The sequence below is a fragment of the Salarias fasciatus genome (assembly GCF_902148845.1).
Source record: "Salarias fasciatus chromosome 7 unlocalized genomic scaffold, fSalaFa1.1 super_scaffold_4, whole genome shotgun sequence".
Taxonomy (NCBI): Eukaryota; Metazoa; Chordata; class Actinopteri; order Blenniiformes; family Blenniidae; genus Salarias; species Salarias fasciatus.
This window is the reverse complement of record NW_021941229.1, coordinates 9,063,372-9,086,502: the sequence shown is the minus strand read 5'-3', so window position 1 is coordinate 9,086,502 and position 23,131 is coordinate 9,063,372. Positions and strand designations below refer to the sequence as shown.

Here is a 23,131-nt window from a genome sequence, read left to right as displayed (position 1 = left end):
GTGAGAGGTGACTGACAGGATATTTGGCACCGAGGCAGCAAGACTCGGTGCTAATTGAGTGTTGCGGAGACTGAGCCGAGTACTAATTGGCCCTCCTCCGGCAGGAAGCAGCCCGTCTCTGGCTGACAGGACGCCACTCAGCTTGGGATACACAGCTCAATTTAAAACCTGCTGCTGCTGTCGTCGTCTGTGTGTGTGTGTGTGTGTGTGTGTGTTCACACATGAGGTCCGCGATGTGTGTATTTCTGAGTTTTCACCAAAAGTTTGGCGCAGGCAGACAAAATACCTGATTAAATACACAGTAAATGTCTTCAGAGGGAACAGTGTGCCATCTCTCCGTCTCTCTATTGCCAATTTGTGGATTATCTGATTAGCGCATCAGAAAAAAAAACATTCGTTGCCAAATATTTTGTGGTTCTGTCTTTTAAACGTGGATTTTTCTGCAGTTGATTATAAAGAAAACCGACTCTTAGAACAAACTTCTGGGATATTTTTAAGTCTCAGCGATAAAAACTTAGATGTGACTTTTGATAACTACTTTAGGTTGAGACTTAACTTTTCCTGATGCCAACTCATTAACTGAAAACCAGTAGCAGTGTTGAGCATTTACTTGGTCTGACATGGACTCTGGGTGTGTTCACACTTGTTCTAATTAAAAACAGTGTGAACCCGAGCGGGCACCGCAGAAGTAGACAGAAAAAAAAAAAAAAAAAAAATATTCTGGACCTCTTCCAGATTTAATCTGGTGAGATTTGTGAAAAGTGTGAACATGACACACAAAAGACATGTTTCAAAAAACCAGGTTAAGATTTCTGATACTGTTTTTTCAGAAATATATTTTCAGGACATTGAGGCTTGTAATACTATGATCGTAGCAGCATTTACACAAAACCCAGTACGTTGCCTTGTCTGATTACCTGTTCTGATCACTTATTAAAAATTTCAACTTGAGCAAAGTTTGAACACTAGAATTATTATTTTTTTTTAGAATTCTGCTTTCTTTTTCAAACAATGCATACAACTGAAACACAAAAAGGAAATGGGCCCAAAAGCTTTTACTGTATTTTGCTTCAGATTCTATCATTAAAATCTTGAGGTTGTGGTCATTTTCAGTACTAATTGCTTAGTTTTGCAACAAATATAGACATTTCCATCCACAAATGTTGCAAAAACTCTTGAATTTTCGTAACCCGTTCTTTATATCGGTACTATTCTACTTAAATCAAGAATATGAGCAAACTACTGTCTTTGAGCACCTTTCCTATTTTTCTGTTTGTTGAATCACTATTTTGATTTAAATATCATGCATATGCATACTTCCAAACAAAATCAAATCAAAGTTAACTGACAGCCTTGTTTCTTTTCATATTCTCACCCGTGTGGTGTATGCAGCCTCCGGGTCGTCTTCCAGGACTCGGGACAGACCGAAATCTGACACTTTGCACACCAGATTGCTGTTGACCAGGATGTTACGAGCTGCCAGGTCGCGGTGGACGTAGCCCATGTCGGACAGGTACCTGCGTTCGTGAACAAAGGAGGACAGGATTGCACATGAATGATGGGATATCTGCGACACAGCGAGTTTGGTGGGAAGAGTGTGTACCTCATGCCAGACGCGATGCCGCGCAGCATTCCCACCAGCTGGATGACAGTAAACTGACCGTCGTTTTTCTAGAAGAAGAGGAAGAAGACATGTTGGAAATGATACGAGGGTTTTGTGGCAGTAAAAACAAACCATTTCCAAAATGTCATTCAACACTGAAATTTTACCTTGAGTCAGCCAGAGATGGGAAATAGGGCCATAATAACCTTTAAATAACTGAAGTTTTTCTCTGTTGTGGCACAGAATATATGTAATTTGTGAAAAAAGAAAGAAGAGGCAAACATAGATATATAAATGCAGTGCATTCTATATGTCATGAATGGTAGATTGGTCAGGAGAACTGCAGTGAAACATTATGCTTAAATGCACTTAATGTATTCCACCGATTTCAAACATATGCAGCCTGCAGAAATGGGTCACACAACAAATACCATGACAAAACAAAAAGGGGGAAAGCCGTGCGAGACACCTGCGCTGAAAGACAGTGCGGTAAATGCCACTTAAAGGTTGCAAACTACAACAATTAACCCGAGCTGTGCTCCGACGCCACCGAAACCACCGGCCTCACCCCTCCGGCGTAGGAGGATTTCTCGAGCCACGCGCGTTATTGTAGTGTTCTCTCCACTAAATAAACATCTCTGCTAATTCCCTCCTCACAGGGTGAGTGCTGGATGACGGTCATCCAGCCGCTGCTCCTCAGGTCATTCCTGCTACAGACACACACACACACACTCCTCCTCGATAAGAACGACCCAAACCAAAGATTAAGGACTCCTCTAAACCCTGCCAAGAGCTCAGCGTTGCCCTGCTGCTCTGAATCACACCATGTTTTATGAAATCACTGTTATCCACTACAGAAATATGTTCCCCTGAAGCGAGGCGCAGCCAGTTACTCATTCGTCTCTGCCAGTCTGGGGTCGACGTCTCTTTCTGTGATACTCCTCAAGAACGCAGAGTATGAATCCAGGAATAATCCACTCTGGTTTTGTTTTAGGGAAGAAAAAAAATAACTAAAGGGACGGTGCCTTTGAGTTTGTCACAATGTCATTTTCCCATATAAAAAAAAAAAATCTACAACAAAACTTTTAGCCCAATTCTATGAGGTAGGACAGACCTGGGAAGAGGTCTGCAGTGTTTCTCAAAGAAACACATATGTGACACATTCAGTCCTGGTTTTTCAATATTTAACAAATGACTGATTTTTTCCAATGAAAGTTTTCGAGATCCATCCTCTCTTGTCGTGTCAAGGAAAAAAACCTGATATATTTCATAAGAAATAAATATCCATTAATAAATGATAAGTGATCATCACAGCTTTTCACAGTCAGCATTTTTAAGACACAATGTGGAAAATCAAGGTCGAATGAATAGAATAATGTGTCCAGAAGCGAGCGGGGATTACACAATTTGTCTGTTTCATGTTTCTCTGACTTGTATTTGCTGTTTTATTAGAGGTTCTTGTCATTTACATTAAAATGTGCAGCAAATCCAGTATTATCAATCAGGAGTTTTTGCACAGAATCCCTCATTAATGTACTGTCACACGATGGACGTCGCGTGTATAATTATCTGTGAAGGGACTGGCGTCGCCGTGCCAAAGGAGACGTCAAGCGAAACCCGCTTCATGTGACGAAGACAGAAAACCGTAAATTAGAGTGACTGTTTTCAACCAGGGTCCTCGTTCCTTTTCTCCCAGTGACAACTCTCTTTGTTTGAGCCTCGGCTTCGCCTGATCCAAAAGTAAACTCTCTGACCTTCCCTTCGTTTCGGCGGCCGGCGCTTCTCCCCTCACGCCTCCGTCTCCTTTCTCCATCCACCCACAGCAGAACATCCCACTTACATGTGAAATGAGATGTTAAGCCAAAGATGCGGGTTATGAGCCTCGTGATGCATTGTCCGCAGCCGTGACAGCTAATCCAGGACCCAGTCTGGCCCCGCTTTTTTTTTTTTTTTCCTTTCCTCCCTTTCCTCATGGCTGTGTCATTTATACCAGCCTCAGTGCACCAGCCATCCATGTAATTACTTCACAGGGTCTTTTTTTTTTTCTTTTTTTCTGTGCTGCTCCGCCTGCTGGTTCCAAATCTCCCCTGCCTTCTCCAGGTTATGTTCCCCAGCGGCGCACGCCGGACGGCCGCGTCAGCAGTATCCACTGACCACGACCGAACGCCATCCCCTCATTGAAAACGCCACACTTTTCAAACTCATCCGCATCCATTTTATTCGTCGCTTCTCCCTTTTCACTACCTGAGAAGCACCTTTGCCGTGATACCAATGTGGTGCATAATCACATGACCTTATTTCTTTCATCTCCATTAGCCATCTGCCGCCGGAATTCAACCTTCTTTCAAACGCGGGATTTAGCCTTGTGCTCTGCCGGCGCATTCTGCCATTGTAACCAGTGAAATAGACTGCTAAATACTCTGGAGAGGGATTGCTTGATTCAGAGATCCGCCAGCCAGCCTGTTCATTACAGTCCAACGTCGACTATCTGTGAAGTCTGGGCTGCGCGGTGCAGACATTATTCCAGCTCTGAGTGCTCAGATGACTTTCATATTCTCTGGCAAAGTGATCCGTGTTACAGTCTGGACGAGGGAATACCTCCACATTTGTAAAAACCGGTCTAAAAATCTGCACCCTCTGTAGTCTCTGTCTATTTATTACTTAAATTATTACCAAGAGCCATCCATTACCTGGGTTTTTACATTCGATTAAAGGCTGCCAACTTTCACACAAAGAGGTATAAACTAGAAACGCATTCGCTTATGGCATGCATTATCTGATGCAGAGTAATATAGAGTTTTATTGGCTTCATGTTTAAATAATTTCAGTGTATTTAAGCCATCCTGTCCAGAGGTAGCTTGGGTACCTGGCTTCACCATTCACCATGTTCATGTTTCACTACAGTTCCATATCTCTGTCAAACTATGTTTGAACAAATGTTTTCATCCCTCCAGGAGATAACGCGCCGCTCCACTTAAGCAACAATTGTCCTCCCAATTCAGCACATCAGCCAGTAGTGCCACTCCACTCCACTGTGTTTGCCACACACTTCAGTCCGCTGAGATTTTTCCAGCACCTCGTCGACAAAGAACAGACTCAATTTTCCTATTATAACACTGGAGCATTTCCCCTCCCTTCATTTTCTTTCTCGTCCTTCTCCTCGCCTCTTTCATCCTACCTTGAGGAAGGTGTCCAGCGATCCGTTCTCCATATATTCGGTGATTATCATCACCGGCTTGCCTGTAAACAGATCAGGAAAACACTTCAGCTCTTTGCACTTTAGGAGAACAAAAGAACAAAACAGTGTGATGCTGAGAGATTCCACAACAAATAGGTGAAAAGAGTGAAATATACCACAGAATGTAGTACAGTGCTGCAAAGATTTGGAACAAGACACAAAAAAATGGAATAAAATGTGCACATATGTCACAATTCAAATACTTAATTAAGACTTTGCATCTTTCAGAAGCTTGTTGCAAGAATTAGGCAGAAATCGCACTGAATGTGGGTCAAATTTCCCCCCCGGGGTTCACAGGCATCTCCCAAGACGCTGCTCAACATGTGTGTGACAATCGCAGTATATCAGATCAAAATTCAACTGATAATAACTCCAGATCCATGGCCAGAAAAACTCCTTTTTCTAATGTACATTTTCAATTCTCATGGCACTTTTTTCTTAACTATAGTCTCTATTTTTTCTCATTTGGGTCATTTATTTTGTTGAGTCTTTATTCTTTGTGATATATTCTCTACACTGTATGAAGGCAAGTCAAGGCCAAATTTAGATTCCACTGTGCGCCCCGTGTATCCAGCAGATTTGACAAGACATCTCACTTTGTCTTCACTTTTGATAAACGATGCCAAGTTTGGGAAATTGGTGTAGTCTAACAATAATCCGAGTAATTCAGCTCGTTTCAATTTGTATGAAATTGACAAGGATTTGAGTTAAGGTTTTTCAATTTCCAAGATGATGTGGGATTTTACAAAATAAACAAAAAACACTGCATTATGAAAATTGTTTCTCTTATTTATCTATCTATCTATCTATCTATCTATCTATCTATCTATCTATCTATCTCACACAACCTCTGATTTTGCTCGTGTTTCTGAAAGATATGACATTTGCTGACTAACACCTGAATGTGACTCACACACACGCACACACACACACACAAAAAAAGGTGATTTCAAAAGTGGAAACTTGACAGAGGCTGATAAACTGTGAGGGAGCTGACTGATGAGGGGGATGCTCGGGCTGATGGATGAGAAGCACCAACAGAAGTGCAGAGCGAATGAATCACAGCAGATTCCCAGACACAGATCAGGGACGCTGTGAGCTTGACATTCTTAAATATCTACGCGGCGCAGCTGCTCCGAGGCGCCTCCGCTATCTGCATTATGACATTCTTTACGTTCCTGATCCCACTGGTCCCACGGCCCGAAAAGCAAAAAGACGCACTGCGTTAAATCCGACTGCCGACGACGACTCACTCTTTGTGACGACGCCCTCCAGACGAATGATGTTCGGGTGGTTAAACTGGCCCATGATCGACGCCTCCCACAGGAAATCGCGCCTCTGCTGCTCGGTGTATCCGGCTTTCAGTGTCTTGATGGCGACCTGGATTTCTCTTTTTCCGGGCAGCCTCAGGGGTCCGCTGCACACCTCGCCAAACTCACCTGAAGAGGGGGGGGAAAAAAAAAAAAAAAAAAAAAACTAAGTGTGGGAGGATGAGCCCCACTCAACTCCCCCAACTCCCATGATATTACGTTCAAAATGTCATAGCTACAGGCAATAATGTAATAATGCACAAATAAGGCAGCATTTCTTGGAAATAGAAGCTTTTCTTCAGTTTTTGTGCAGTTTGATTATCAGAAATATGCATAGTGGACGGCAGTCATTATTTTCATTCACTGAAGAAACAAACTGAACAGCGCTCTCTTTCAATCAGCTATTACATTATTGCAACAGTGGTTTAATTACATACACAATGGGCAAAAATATTGGAATTATTAAAGCCTCCTTCATTATTGAGCGTTTCCCAAATTGCATTGTTAAATTCAAATTGCGTTGACAGAAACCTTGTTATGTCTTCATATTTTTAAGAACTCTTATTTGGTTTAATGATTTTTCCTCATTATAATATATTATTACTAATGTTGAAGTAGCTGAACAATGAGTAGTCTTCCCAGTTATATGTAGTCTGCAACTGTCAAACAATAGTCTTTATTTATACACACATATCACACATATACATTTGTAATATTTACTTTCAACAAATGTCCTTCTGAACGTCACAGAAAACGAGCAATTTGACCAATCACAGCATTTCTTCTCATACTGATGTTGTGTCAAGTTCGTCTGTTTTCAAAAAGTCGCATTTTCAGAGGGTCCGACCATCAGCATTGTGTCAAAAGACACGCAAAACAACAAACGTTTTCCATTTTCACAAACAAGTAAATGGGACGTAACAATCGCATCTCTGGGCTACGATCTCTGCTGGCAGCTACTGTTCAGCTCTGGTTCTGGAGGCTGATTGTTGTGTTCTATTAGATAAGGAGATATGGACATATTACACTGGCTGAATTAAGGTCTCAAATGTGTGTTTTATAATAAATAATAACAGTTTTACCCTGAAATTCTTTAGTTTTTATAGTGGCCAACCCTCACCCACCACCCTGACTCACAGGCACACACACAAACATTAACTCTCCACGTTTCCTTCAACACCTGCAGCTACCGAAATTCAGCTGTTTTCCTCTGTCAGGTTCACTCCTAGAATAAAACATTTTCTTGCTAAATAGCTGCACTTTGAACTAGCGCTAGAAATCAGCAGAACACAGACACTCTTTGTGGCTCTGTGAACGCTTCTTTTCTTGCAAGGCATCAGGCTGCAGTGACGGAATAAAAACATGTGCATCTACACAAATAAGCTCATACAATTATGAATCTGACAGGTTTATGAAGGCCAGGTAAAATATGAGGCACTTGGGCAGAGCTAATAAGAAAGGGGGATAAATTCTTCACAACATGACAGGAACGAGCTCGACTCGCTAACGCGAGTCAAGCAGGTGTTTTAATGGAGCGCCGTTTGATGCTAAGCCATTTCTTACTGAATTAATTACCTGAGAATGAATAAAAATATCTCCTATAATTCATTATTTTAGCCAATCCAGCCATAAACTGCCATCAGTAAAGCGCACGCACAGAGGTGTATGTGTGTGTATGCAAGGTCACAGATCACACTCACCAGCGCCGATGATCCTTTCAATGGAGATGAATGAGACGTCAATCTCCTGGGCGAACTCGTGCACGGCTTGGTTGGGATCTTCATAGGTGAGGGGGTCGATGTAGGTGCGCACGCCCGGGAACTTTACTGCGGAGAAGAAACACACACGGGCGTCAATACTGCTTACTGAAGCAATGCCTCCCAGGGGATCGTGCTGTTGTGTTGAGTATGTGCGTTTCGGACGGAAGTAATCCAAAGATAATCACAGCTTTGCTGCAATACAATAACACGACCTTGGACGTACTTGTGTTTTACAGCTACACAAGCACTATTTTCACAAATTTCACCATGAAACCTCAGAGAAGTCACATTGGCTTATAGTTTTGTTGGAACCAATTTTCATACATCAATATTAAACTGTTGGTAATTTCAATTAGCAAAATTTAGCAAGGCTTGTTTCCACAGAGCCATGTTCACACACATTGAAATGTCTAAAGATGTCTCATCTTCCTCTCCAGGAGATGCGGCCATCGTTGCCACATATAGTGCCCCCCCCCCCCCCCAGTGCGGTTGCCAGGATCCAAATCGGTGCCTAATGATTGTGAGGACAGTGCGATATGATGATTGGCAACAATACGACTCCACATTGCAGCTGATTATTATTTCATTGTCATTTTCTGAATTGCGGTGTGGTTCAGTGTGTTTGCTCCGACTACACACACTGTCAAAGATAACTCATCCCTGGTCTACATACAGCATCAGCAACTCATAAACACACACTCGCACCAAGACGCCGCCTTACATGCTCAGTCGCATTTTATTTACCGTCAAACACGGCGCCGCTCGTTCCATCATAACAGTGACAGTGAATGTAGCAGAAAATGACAGATATAGGCAGTGGGGGAGCTTTCTTATCCGTTTGGGCCCTTCGGCCGTGAGCGTCGAGAAAATTCTTTAGTTTATGGGTTTTTGCTTCAGTTTGATCTCATCCCCAAGTTTTCTGAGCTACAGATTTATCACATATTATGGCTATCATTTAATAAACAGCATTTGAAAACTAATTGCAGCCAATAAAGTCTTTAATATTGAATGTAAACATCTTTGTGTGCATGAAAACTGCTGCTGCACATTCATTTCAAATGTTTTCTTTCACGGCATGAGTCAACATGACAGTATCCCACACATATTGGCTTTGTGTTGCTGTCGTACCCCCCCAACCTGTTCTCCATGCCTCTCTGGAGCTGATGTATCCGTCACAGTTGGCTCTGAATCCAACAGATGGACAGCAGGCCACAATGCCAAAACTGAGGACAAATATATTAAGCTGTCACAGCCTATAAATTGCCAGAGCTTTAAGTGTGCTCTTGTTAACACAGCGGCCATGGGGCAGGTTTGTAGCTGTGTTGTTGGAAGGAGAGCTCCCAGTGTCGACGTACTGGTCGAACACATACACACACACACACACACGCCTACAGAGATGAACAAATTCGCAGAGACATGACCGCTGTATGAACTCTCTACTGTAGATGCTGCGGCAGCTTTAGGTGAACTCGCATGGACCCCTCCACACACACACACGTTTCCATGCATCATGCCTTTTTTCAGACTTACTCTAAACTCACGTTACATAACATGAACAATCATCACAAAACAGTAATTTCCACCATGGGGACCACCTGAGTCACTGGGTTACTGTGCGATCACGTTCAGTTCTCCTCCAGTGTAAAGGAATAGAAACTCCAGCGCAAAGATGAGCACACACACTATGAGCAGACTTACTGTGTCCGTTGTGAAAATGCATCTTTTCCTCCTCAGGATCCTGCTTCGCTTTGCTGTAACCGCACCGTCTGAGGCAAAAACAACAGAAAGAAACATGTTGTCAGTGTCATAATACACACATTATGAAAGAGTATTGACTAAATCTTATTGAGACTGGATAGAACTTGTCACACTGACACACACACACACACACACACACACAGGGTGGTGTCAAATCAGTGACGAATGATTTTTACTCCCATGTAATGTAATCAAATTAGTACCTAACCCTGTTAGAAGGTGGGACCAGTGAAGACCAGTGCCAATTAGACAATTCTTTCCAGCTATACCTCCATTCAGCACAGTGACAACAAACTGAAAGGGTGGATATCATGGTGGTGCACCTGGCTGCAGAGCCCTCACTCTGTCCCTTTATGTGTGTGTGTTTGTGTGTTTGCTGTTAGCAGCATAGCGTAGGTGGGAGGATCAGATGGATGGGAGGTCAGAGGTTTTTCTCTGCCCTGGACAATGCTGACTTCAGCATCCCGGTAGAGGTGACAGTGACTCGTGCAGCAGTGTGAATAAGATCCAGAGACCTCAGCGTGGCCTGGCGCGAGGAAGGTGGGGGAATGTTTAAGAGGTGGAGGTCTGGAGAACATGGTTATTCAAGCTGGACTGCAGGCCTCACACAGTGACTGCCTGATGGACATTTGTTGGGCAATAAAGTGGATTATTTAGGGCCGTAGTGGCTTGTTTCCTTGTTTATCCACAAAAAGAAGAAGGGGCAAAGGAATTTATTGCAAATTAGGAAATGGACATAAAGAAGCAATGGCTTTAAGACTATCTGTGTGCCAGGTGGCAGCATCTCCACCTGCAGACGTTCAGTCACCCAGAAATACTGAACCTTTTGCCATTTAGACTATGATATCCATCCGAAAGCGTCCATCATCCATTCACTCAATCCCACCTCACATTTTCACACATGTAAGTCTCCAATACAAATGTTTTTGGAGTGGATTTCAGTCATGCACGCACAGGGAGAGCATGTAAACTCTCCATACTACCAAAGACGAGCAGTAACCATTACCTCACTATGTGGCCTCATGCTAAAGCAACACAAACTATCATGCATGTGGATATATGGAAGGTGCCTGATTAGTTTTTGGCAGAGGGACGACTGGCCAAAGTACTTTTATGATGGTTGACTTGCTCATTCTTGTTTGGGTTGAGGCTGATCACCTTTCACAAGAATACTCGGTCTTCTTTATCAAGACTGACAGATTGAGGGGAAAAAGTCATGATGGCCCCGGCCAGCAGAGGGACACAATCACCCCTCAAATCCAACTGCACTATTACCACAAACAATCTGCTCACACACACACTTTAGGCTGAGATGACATGCTGTTTGGAAATATTACTAAAGCTCCGTGAACTTCCAGCCATTTGGATGTGAGCGAAGCATGCAGTTTCCACTTAATGTCCCTTCCATTCTCCACAAATCAGCGCCGGCGTTTGGCGAGAGAGAAACAGGTCCAGCACTTTTCAGCAGAGGGCATATCCAATACAAAGATTGTAATCGCGTTTCACAGAACAGCTTTTATCTGTGTCCACATCGTATCTGTTTGTGCTTCCAGAGCTGCGATGGACGAAATCTGTAATAATGTGTTTGTTGTGGGGACGCGCATGTGTGTGTGTGTGTGTGTATGTTTGTGCTCAAAAAAGCACCTCCAGGTCAATATTTAGACAAATGGCATCAGAGATAATCGCTGATAAACCAGAACAAACAGGAGGTGTGATTTTTAAACTGGATCCTATATGCAAACACCCGCGCGCACACACACACACACACATACATTCTGGTCAAACACAAACACATTCCCAAATGACAGCAGTTGGGACATGAATTAACCGATTTTTCGCTCATTTGCATTTGTAAAAAGGAGACTTGACCGGGCAGGATTTAGTTCTGGACAGATGAATACAGCATGCAATCAGGCGCAGAAACATCACGTCCAAGTCTTCCTGGCTGGAAAGGTTGTTAACAGGCAGCTGGACATTCAGTTTGGTGGGGGTGGGGGGGTCTCTCTGTCTGCGTCTGTGTCCAGAGGGGGCTCCGTTTGCCAGACCTGTGTGCCTCGGTTAAGCCATGCATACATACACGTATACATAAAGCACACATGTGCCCATGAATGCACATCTGTCTGCTTGAAGCATGTGTAGTCTGGAGGGTTTGAGGGGGCGGGGAGGCGTGCACTGGTCAGACGGGGGTGGGGGGTGGGGGGAGCTGTGGTACTCGTGCCCTAAATCCATCATTGGAAAATTTGGCATTCCTCCATCTCTCCTCCCCCGCATGCACACACAAATACACACACATGCGCACGCACACACACACACCCCCTGAGCCATCCTGGAATCTCCCAGTTTGTCTAAATCCAGAATCACCTCGGCATCTTTGCTCTTAAACCTTGAACATCAGCAGCACACAAACACAGCACGCCTGTTCAAAACAATACGCCTCATGTCTTTGTCAAGACATTTTTAGCAAAAATGTATTGTTTCCTTCAAATTTGACTTCATACTTATGCAAAACAAGACAATATTACAATTTTTAAAATAACTAAACTGTCAAATTGTGAATGAAAGGGTGCGGAAAGAAGGATAAACCTATTTTATCCATCCTTTTTATGGAGGTGTACCAGTGGACCCTTCACTTTTAGGCAATGTTAAATAATAATATAAGTACATATAATCACTGAGGCTTCTTCACCATAACAAATGATAACAAATCACTTACACTAGTCGTGCTGCTAGTAAAAATAATTGATAAATGAACTGAAAATCATATCTGCACAGACCGGTGAGAGATCCCTTGCAGTAATGCATGAAAAGATTAGAATAGAAGGGTCTGAGGACGCTTTCTGAAGATGCGGTCTGCTGTAAGATGCTGTAAACTAAAACTTAATGTTATATTTTGATAAATATAGTCTGTGTTTGGCTTTCAGGGTTTGATTGGTTGGATTTATTCTGATTTTGTGGCTGTAAAATTGGCATAGATGTGCAATGAGGGAGCAATTCCGCTTCGTTTCCTGGTTAAATTAAAGTTAGAAGATCTGGCAGTTGCACAATAGTGAATGATATTCACATTGGTGTAAAGCTCTGTTTATTTGCTTTATGCTAGTTTCAATTTTGTCACAATCGGCCTCAAAGTCATGGTTCTAAGAAGTCTGCAAGCCAAATCCTGTAAGCTGCGACAGGCTATAAGTAAGAATTAATGAAGATCAAACAAATTTTACAGAAAATTGAAAGGCAATAAAGGTAAAAATAGGCTGTAATCAGAAGTCCTCTCTGTGCCTGTGGGAAAACAAACAGCTACTACAAGATGAGGTTAACCAAAGGTTAAATAAGTCTGAAGGCAAACAAATCTGCATTAATATAGTGTACAACCTGAAGCAAACGATATAAAGAAAAAATGATTTACCTTACACCTAATTCTGAAATTATAAACTATAAGCTAAAAAGCTACCTGTTGCAGTGACCTACTGCGAAGCAGACGGTCTGCAACCTGCTTCTCTGGAGCCACATGTGGCTCTTTATCCTCCCCGGAGTGGCTCACTGAAGCTTTCAGCAGCTGTAACTCAGGATTTTCATCTTATTTTACAATACTTGACTATCTTTCAAAATAAGTCATAGCACTACGAAATGACTAATGTGACACTAAAGTTGACAAAATATGCATCATTTACAAAAATGTATATTTGATAAGTTGGGAGGAGCAACAGAAATGTTACACTGACAGCTTCAAAATAGATAAAACTATGCACCAAAACATATGAAGAAAGAACAAAACAGGAGCAATAATAGTAAAATAGCTCAAACCACTAACAATGGTAAACCAGATAAAATGGCTAAACCGATTTATAAAACAAATGCAACAAAGGATAAGATATTTGTTGAAATATCCAATATTCAAAGATTCATGAACTGTATTATCTGTATTTTCACAGTTGTAGAAAAATTACATTTGCGTTATGTGGAAAAAAAACGTTGCAGACCCCGTTCTAACCTCAAGCTATGTGTCTAATCCCATAAAGCTGCTCAGTAACACAGATATATAGGGTGCAGAAATGAGATTTGAGGTTTTTCGTTGCTCAGCACAAGGTCAGAGGAGGATAAAAGGATCTAATCTGATTAAGGTCAAGCATGTATGCACACATGTTCATGATGTACAGCATGATTTACATTTCTGATAGCGGCAGTTTGGAAATGTGAGCGGCCTTTTCTCTGGAATTAAAGGATGAAATGATTCTCTCACACTTAATTCAGCAAACAACATCAGAACTCGAGTCACAATCCAAACACCCAAACACCATCAGTATTCCACTCACACAGTGACATTTCACTGTTGATGGATTTGAATTAATAATTCCAATCAGCACGGAGCACATTAAGTAGTTTTGTGTCACCTCCTGCTGTCACGCCGCCGCTCTGTCATACTCGTCTTTATACTTTTCAGCACGGCTGATCCCATCCCCACCTGCGCACTAACAGAACGTCCTCACACCTTCCCGCACATCACGATCTGCACCCTTTTTTTGGTGTATTTTCTAAAATTTTATGTATATTCTTCTCCCTTACCGTCCGCTGAGCAGGAAGCCAGCGACCACGGCCAGGAGGACCAGCGCCAGCGTGATGGCTACGGCCACGATCGACGCCTGGGCGCGCTCGCTGGTGGCGGTTACTGCCAAGAAGAAACAGGGAGGTGGGATTAGACACTCAAAGTTACGCACACAAAGCCACACCTGGCATCTGTTGTTGATACAAGCCTCGGCAGGAGCAGGTGGGAGCCCTGCACAGGCTGAACTTTATTATACTGTCGCTCCCCCGATCTGCGTCCCCCCGATGTACTCACAGTAAGGGCTGGTCTGGAATTCAAAACGTCGGCTGAACGCGCCGTAGCCCGCCGAGGTCCGGGCTCGTACCTGTAAGACATCAAATCCCAGATCATCTCAAACGTAGCCACAATTTTATCCCTATTTATAGTATTTTCACAGCCCTGATCATAATGCATTGTTGTGATTGTGGGAATATAGATTGTGTAGGTTTCTCCAGACACATAGGTTAAATATGGAGATCCAAAGAAATGGGTTGATGATATAAGTCTGTTCTTAGCAGATTTCACCTGGAAAATGTAGACAGACGAGGGCTTCAGGCCTTCCACCTCCATCTCGGTATCCTTGGATTTAATGATGGTGTAACTGGAGTCTTGTTCCTGTCGTGAACAAATTAAAAAAAAAACCAAAAACAAAAAACCTTTGATTCATCCTCAAACTTCTTGCATAAAGTTTACCGAAACTTTTCTTCATAAATCCCAACATTTCCATGATGAAGCTACCTGTGTGCGGATCAGTGTGTCTCAGTGCGTGCGCCCGGGGATCACCTTTCCAAACTGTAACCGCATCGGGTTTTAAACACAGCCTCCATTAGCCTGAAGCCATTAGCTAAACCACTGACCACAAACCCCGCTCCGCTCTCCCCTGTACCTTTATTCTGACCTTCCTGGAAAGGAAGACATCAGAGGATGACAGAGAGAAAAGAGGAAGGGCACCGGGAACAATGATCTGAATAGAAGCATCAAATTGCTGGCTCTGTTCAAGTCCAACTTAAAAAAAAGAGCTCAGCTGCAGTTTCAGGAAAGAGTCACTTTGAGTCAAAGGTTTTTTTTCCCAGAAGTCCTGGTTTCCAAGACTTCTATGCAAATATGACAGGCAGAACCAGGTAACCTGAAATTTGCTAATTTGGAGCTATATACCAATAAATACATTGATTAGTGAACAATGCCAGAAGTGTGTTTATTCAGACAAGTACAACATCTTATTTTAGTGAAAAACATCTGTTCACATAAAATACCACCCTCTTGTATGTATATGAGACATGACAACATTAAAAGAATGATGGCTTTCTTTGATCTGTCTTAAGGCTGGACGATTAATTGAATTTCAATCTTGATTTCGATTTTGGTTACTCACGATCATAAAAATGTTATAATCGGAGAAAAACGCTTAATTAGCCGCACGGCGCGACGTGTATGTAATTGCCTACGCTGCCAAAGTACCATGAATGCACCTTGTGCACGCAGCCGCAGCAAGGGCTCTATCAGCAACACGTGAAGGAAGCGGTTTACAAACATGGCAGAAAAGGGGCCTTTAGTTGACAAGAAAGGTAGGACTACTCCAGTCATCTGGAAGCATTTTGGCTTCAACTCGTCGGACATCCAGCATCCCTGCCACAAGTGCTGCATCAGAGCGGGTTTTCAGCGCAGGTGGAAATGTTGTCACCTGCCTTCTTCAGTCGCTGAAGCCAGACCAAGTGAACAGACTCGTCTTCCTTGCCAAAAACCTGTAGGAAGTTAACTACAGGGAGTTTTTAACTATGCAGCCAACCCCTCTTTTGTTATTTAAAAAAGTTTTTGAGAGAGTTCAAAGAATATTTTCAGGTTGTGTTTTTGACTGAGTTATTAGTGTATTTTGCATATTGCTATTTTTGCAAGTTTTATAGAAATGCATGCAGATTGGGTATTTTTATTTGTTTTATTGATATTATTTAAGATATTAATTTTTTATAAGTTTATTTTTGATTGTTCTTTCAAGTTGTAAATACTCAAGTTTTGGAATTATGAATTATCGTGGTTATTAATCGTGATTTCAATATCTATCAACATAATCGTGATTATTATTTTTGCCATAATCGTCCAGCCCTAATCTGTCTCACACTTCTGCTCATCTTTTCCTTCTTCCTCCTCGTCTTGTTCAGTTCCAGGTAGCTTTTATTTCAGATTTGAACACCTGTTGCTTCACACACCTGACAGCCTGGTTGTGATAGTGTTTGACTTTTTCCTAATTACCAGGATGTTTATATTAACACCTCAGTCATTGCAGCTCTTGATCAGAGGAATGATGCTCATTTAAAACCATATGAATTAGCATTAAGGTGCATCGATAAGACAACAGAAGAAAAACTTTGAGACACATCTCCCCAACTTTATAGAAAGGCTTTATGCTGTGTTTTGTTGAAACTGAAACAAGTTTTCCAAGACATACACTTCAAAATCTCAAAGTCAGTGAAATTATGTGTGAATGCGACACAGTTTCATCGATATATGAGGTGACTATGAATATGAAATACACCTCCACTCGTGTAAGAATGCTTTGAGAATCAATACCTGTGTGACAGACTCAGCAACATTTGTATATTATGAGTTTTGATGTGAGAAAACACCGGCAGACTGAAACCAGGAGACAGGGAACTGAATAAAAGAGCCATTTAAATTTATCGAATGTATATATATATTTTTTTACCTTTTCGAAATACTTGATCTCATACTCGAGGATGATCCCGTTCGGCCGATCAGGCTCTGCCCAGGACAGGGCGATGCTGCTTTTCCCTGTGCGACCTTTCCTCACCACACTCACCGGGGAAGGAGCTACACACACAACAAACACACACACACACACACACACACACACAAAGACAAAAAAACACACTGTACAGTTTCAAGTCGTAAAATTCAACTTGCTTTGGCATCATAAAAATCCAGCCGGTTAACAAGCTGCAACCCACTGCATCGCTTTAAAACCACCCAAATTAAACAACATGAACTTGATGTTCTGCTAAACGGTGATTAAACACAAGAAATGGTGCCAATGTTGTAAAATCTGCAGGGTACCATCCTCATCCTCATCATCCTCATCCATAAGACATGCCTCTTTTGATGACACCTCATCCTTTGATGTTTACACGCACGGAGCTGGTTGTAATGCTTGCTGCGATTGTTGTAAGGTATAAAAAATTAAGCTGCAAATTAGACATCAAACATTAAAGTAATGATGATGAAAGTGATCAGAAATGACAGCAATGACAGATGTGAGAGGGGGACGCTTTTTCACATTAGAATCTTTATGCCAAACAAACAAAAAAAAAAAGAAAAGAGTAATTGTCAATGTTTTTGCAGATTTTTATTCCCCCAGAGTTCCTTGTTGATGTTCTCGGTTCCTCTGTGCTCGTTTGGCTCGGTCCATCGAGCTCCAACTCGACCGGCGAGATTATTTTCAGCTCTAAAAGCAGCTCAGCCTCGAAAAAAAAAAAAAACATGTTTGCAATCTGGCAACAAGGTGCGCGCCGGTGTCTAATTAAAATATCCCTTTATATCTCAGGATCTAGCAGATGCTGCCAGAGGAGTCCGTGAAGAGTCAACTGCATAAGCTTTGAGCTTCGAGTGCAACAAATTTGGCAGCGAGCGGAGGACACAAACACTGAAAACAAGTTTCAAGTACATGCTGAAATAAAGACATTTATATTTTTCAGTTATTCCCATAGTTTCTGTTGTCGTGATGTGTTTTCATTTGACTGTTTAATGAATTCTCAAGCCAAGTGAGTCCAGTGGAGTTACCTCGCTTCAATCAAAGAGGCATCTTGTTGTAACCTGAACCGTGGGTCCATCTCCCAGAGGAACAGTTGGAGAGTCTCTGACACATAAAGAGCTTTTAACCAGGCAAAACGCTCCCCTCAGGCAACATCCTGATAGCGCGTGAAAGTTTGAGGGTGTGTATGCACATGCACGTGCCCCCCACCCCCCCACACAAATGCTAAAGTCCGTTTAGGTTTCAATGGGCTCAGCAGAACTCCACGGAGAATAAATCATTGCTACAAACACAGTAACTGTATCCTGAGTGGATGGCTGCACAGAAGTGTTATCTGCAACATCTTAAAAGCCTGAAACCAGAGACCGAATCACACACACACACAAGTACACAATCACACACACACACGCACGCACAGTGCTTAAATGATACAAAGGGGCCTGGATTCAGTGCTGAGAGAAGGAGCTTCTTTTCCCAGCAGCTTCACGGGTAACAAAACACCAAAATCCAACTTTAAATCTCCCCTAAATAGATTGATGTTGTTTTTGCATTTAATCAAAAGTTCTGTGTACATACGTTCAAATCAAAGTGTCTGCATAAAAGCTTATAACTCATATATCGTAAACTATAAGTGACATCCGGCACTACCGACCTGATCTGAAGCTTCATCTGGTAAATTACTCAGTTCTTAATTACTTTATATAAATTAGAAAGTGTTGACGTGAAGGAAATTATACTTCTTAATTACCTATTATTGCTCAATCAAGTCCAAAACAGACATAAAGCCAAGCAATCTTATCGATGAAATGACCTTTAACATTGTTCTCGCTGTTACAAAAGTGAGATTTTCTGGAAAATTACACGTTAATTGATTATTTACAAGACAGACTAATGTGTAAATATGCTACTTTCCCATGTTTACTTTGTGTTTTTATTATGTTGTGAACAGATCATTATTATTATTATTATTATTATTATTATTATTTTTTATTTTTTTTAATGAGTATTGAAATGAGATATTCTAACCTTGTATGTTTCAAACAATATGAAGAAAAAAGAAATATTTCACCTTTTGGTGCTAGAATACCAAACAAATCCAATTACTATCACATCAGAGTGCCAAGTGTTTTTTTATAGTTAGTATCGTACTAAACCAGGAACTTATACCAATGTGTGATTGCATTTTTTTAACATCACGATATTACTTTGTCACCTTGATTTCAAAAGATAGAATTTAGAGAAAAATGTTTCAGTAACTGTGATGTAGCGGTTAGCATGTTTGGCTTGCACTGCGTCCAGGAGTCTTAGAGGTATTTTTGTATAGAGTTTGCATGTTCTAATATTCTAAAACATTCATTCGAGGTTAAATATGGTGCCTGTCCGTATGAATGTGTGTGTGTGATTGTTCCTCTCCGTGCCAGCTCATTACCAAATCTTATTTTATGTTGCGATTAAGTTTTTAAATACAATTCTAAACTTTTCATATTATGGCACCAATATATTTTTATTGTGTGATAATATTTTATGGCATTATGTGATGATATATCACCACATTAAGGATTTAATATCAATCCATTCCATTGAAGGTTTCCTCTGTGGCAGCGTCTGTAAAATGTCATTTGAAAAAATACTGAGCTCAAACTTTATGAACCTGGAAATCCAATGACTGAAACCAAGAGGTGCAAAAAGTTCTATAACAAGGGCTATTTGTTTCATTCATGTATCTTCTATATTGTCTAATCCAAATTTACAATCACACACGTGTTTATTGGATTCCAGTTGGTGGAGAAACTCAAGCCGTTTCAAATCAAACTGACATTAACCTTTGGTAGTTCGATGTTTTCTCCCCCTGGAGCCTCATTTCCTCTGCCGATGCAGTTTAAATCACTTTGGCCATGGAGGATCCACAGAACAATCAGCTACGGACTCCTGCCTCCGAGCGCTCACCGTTCCTCTTTAGCCAAACACAGAGCAGCTCAGACACACAACACCTTCCCGTCACACAAAGTAAAGTTTTAAAAAGGGAGATTGTGGAAACAGCGGCTGAGAGGAGGGTGATGCAGGAAGTCGAGGAGGCACGAGGCGAGTCGGTGGGGCTGACGAACACGGGGAGGGGAACAGCGAGGGGTAAAACATGAGGGGGAGGACATGTTGACGGAGTGCAGACAGGGTCCCAGCAACACTTTTATTTTAGCAGCACGGTAGACGATGTAATCACAGCTCGCAGTTTAAACACTTCCAGTGTGTGTTAGATCTGCTAATGAGCGCCGACAGAACACCAGACACATGAACCAACGTCTCCCTTTTCCCTTTCTTTTTCTATTTTGCCTTCCATGAAATATTTTGAGAAATCTTTCAAGAGAGGTCACAAGAGGTTGTAGTAGCTGTTCAGAGTAACAAGTCTGGCCTCAGATAAGAGCAACATTATCAGAGTGCTGAACATAAGCCTCGCAGACCGCTATCTGTCCGCACCATCACCACAATCAATACAGACCCTCAACTATCTGCTTTATTATCCCATAACTACCCTCGGAGAATGACAGAAAGATGGATGGTGAGGCCGAGTGAAAGAGAGGCAGAGATGCCTTTATTAAGGCTGTAAAGTACCAAAGGTGCTCTCGTCTGTTTTAATTACGTTTTAACCCTTCATGTCACTGAAATTCATTCAGTCAGCAGGAAAATGATTTATCTGACAATTTTAACCATTTCGGGCACAAAGTTAGAGGGAAATTACAGAAAACATATGGCAACTGCTTGTCAAAGCTGTTAGCATCAGTCGGATTCCCTCAACAAAGAGCCGAGAACATGTCCTCTAACAAGTTTTTCAATGAACGGCCTGAGAACAAGTTTAAGACTCTTGCACTTCTTCTCCAGTTCCTTAATGTCAAATGTACAGCCATATCATATTGCACTCAATTTCCAACAGTTGAAAGTATTTTCAAACCTACCACAAAACCATGGATCTGAAACGTTTATGTGTAATGAAGCATTTTTCTGTTATTTACATAAATTTATCTTGAAGATGCTGAAACAATGTCCTATTTATTTTTGATTCTCTATATTTTAGTGTTCATGATAATGACAGCTCATATTCAGCATTTGATAACAAAGTTCGTGGTTCGCTGTGTTCCACACTCGGAGCTGATATACCAAAGCCTAACAGAGCTGTCGGTGCAAACCTGACACAAAGCAGCTCAAACTTGGTTGCTGAAGTTATAAATGCAGCATGACTTCTCAGACATTTGACACAGTTCTGGATAAAAAGAAAAAAGAAGTAATCTGATGGGAAAATATACTTTTAATCATTTCTGGACACGCATTTCTCAAAGATCAAGACATAAATAACCCACAAACTTACAAGCCTCCATATACAGGTGTAAATTGGAATAATGCTGTTTTGATCTATGGTGTATTAAAAAACAAAACAAAAAAAAACCTTGCTTCTTGAGATTGAAGATACATCAGTACGTGAGTCAAGGGCATGTGAATGATCTTGTTGCCACCCACAACCTGGAAGAGCTTTATCCTTGCTGACTCCGTCTCCCCATATCCTCTGATCTGTGTCATCACTCTTACACAATCCTTTTCCATCTCTGCTTCAATTCATTCCAGTGTCAGAGCAGACCCGCTGCCTGGCTGCCCCCAGGTTCTACTGTCATACATGTGCCCAGAGCAGGAGGAAGACACATGGCCACAGTGCCAGGCAGGGCATTTGTTTCTTCCCCACCATCCGCAAAGTCATGTATCATGACTCCTGAGATTAATAACCAGCAAAAGTAAAAACAATGGAGGGTGGTTACAGCGTCCCTACACTGTGAACAAGAACAAATAACCTGGAAACAAAGATAAATTAAAGCAGAACTGTCAGAGCATATTCACGCTCTAACAGACAATACCAAGGCCTGGCTTTTTGTTTTCAATTCAATTAGAGCGCTAAGTTTCCAACTTTTAGATTTGGCTTCATGACCAACAGTTTAGTCCTTAACTGTCTAAATAGGCAACAGTTTATTGGATCAATCGAAACCTTTTCACCAACATGAAATATGGTGAGAGGCATTTTATCAGCTGGCCCTCCACGACTTTATCATATGATTTTTGAGGTTTGTTGCTATTCTTTCACCCACAGCTTTTACTTTGTGGTGCATCATTGCTTTCTTCTTCTTCTTTTTAAACTCAAATATATTAACTTGCTGTAACGCTACGTGTTTGATAACTTTCAACAAGCAATTAATGCGGGAACAACTGTTTCCACCAGATGCTTTTAATGTAAAAAAATAAAAATAAAATAAAACCCTCTTTGTTCATGATGTTTAAAAAGATGTTATTCTTAATTGATCACCCAACACATGCAGACTGAAAGTGCATTCTAATAGCATGAACACACACAGTTTGGCATGGTGTATAGAGGGTCTAGGTAAATTAGGCCCATAGAGAAAGTAAATGGGTGGAAGGAGGGGTTCCTCACTCATTCTGGGAATTGACTTTTCTTTTTCAAATTAATTTCTACTTCTTAATAGTGGCTCCTAGCTGGCAACCTTATCAAAATATGCACTGCTGTGAGAAGAAAACATCAAAGCGGTGCAGAATACATGACTTGCCTTTTTAACAGAATGCACCAGAGCTTTTTGCAAACAAGCGGCTCTGTCCGCTCTCTTTCTCTCCTCCAGTCAATTCCCATTATTTTCAATCAACTGCTTCTCGTGCGACCCTAACCCGGCCTCCCCGTCATTTCCCGCCTCCACAGTTTATCCCGTCCACCTCCACCTCCGCCCGGCCGCTCGGGCCCAGTCTTCCCATCGCCTGCGCTGCCTTTCACCTCCAGCGCCGACACTTTATTATTCATCGCGGCTTCACAGGGACACTGTGAAATCACCTATGTCACGGATCCCTTATCGTGTGTGACACTTCCCACACATCAAACGGCAGATCCTTCGACTCCTTCTCTCCTTCGCAGTTTGAGTCCCTCTCTGTAGTTTTGTCTCGGCATCTCGTTTTTTTTGTCGTTTTTCTCCCCGCTGTTGCACTCGGGCCACACACACACACAGGCACACACACACACACAAAAAGGCTGATCAAGGTCTTCTGTGAGTAATTGCGACTGTGACACAAAGGCCGAGACAGATCAG

General features: G+C 41.8%; 1 protein-coding gene across 2 annotated transcripts in view; it reads right to left on the bottom strand.

Moving 5' to 3' along the window:
• epha5 (EPH receptor A5) overlaps window positions 1–23,131 on the bottom strand; it is an 83,545-nt gene that overhangs the window by 19,012 nt on the left and 41,402 nt on the right. The window contains exons 6-15 of one of the 2 annotated variants that reach the window (XM_030085698.1): window positions 16,944–17,068; window positions 14,768–14,857; window positions 14,498–14,567; window positions 14,224–14,326; window positions 9,610–9,677; window positions 7,852–7,977; window positions 6,095–6,280; window positions 4,782–4,843; window positions 1,604–1,671; window positions 1,376–1,517 (exon numbers count right to left, since the gene is read on the bottom strand). In XM_030085698.1, coding sequence (XP_029941558.1) covers window positions 1,376–1,517; window positions 1,604–1,671; window positions 4,782–4,843; window positions 6,095–6,280; window positions 7,852–7,977; window positions 9,610–9,677; window positions 14,224–14,326; window positions 14,498–14,567; window positions 14,768–14,857; window positions 16,944–17,068 — 1,040 coding nt within the window. Of the gene's footprint in view, window positions 1–1,240; window positions 1,247–1,375; window positions 1,518–1,603; window positions 1,672–4,781; window positions 4,844–6,094; window positions 6,281–7,851; window positions 7,978–9,592; window positions 9,678–14,223; window positions 14,327–14,497; window positions 14,568–14,767; window positions 14,858–16,943; window positions 17,069–23,131 lie in introns of both variants that reach the window. The other variant, XM_030085699.1, reaches the window with a different exon arrangement.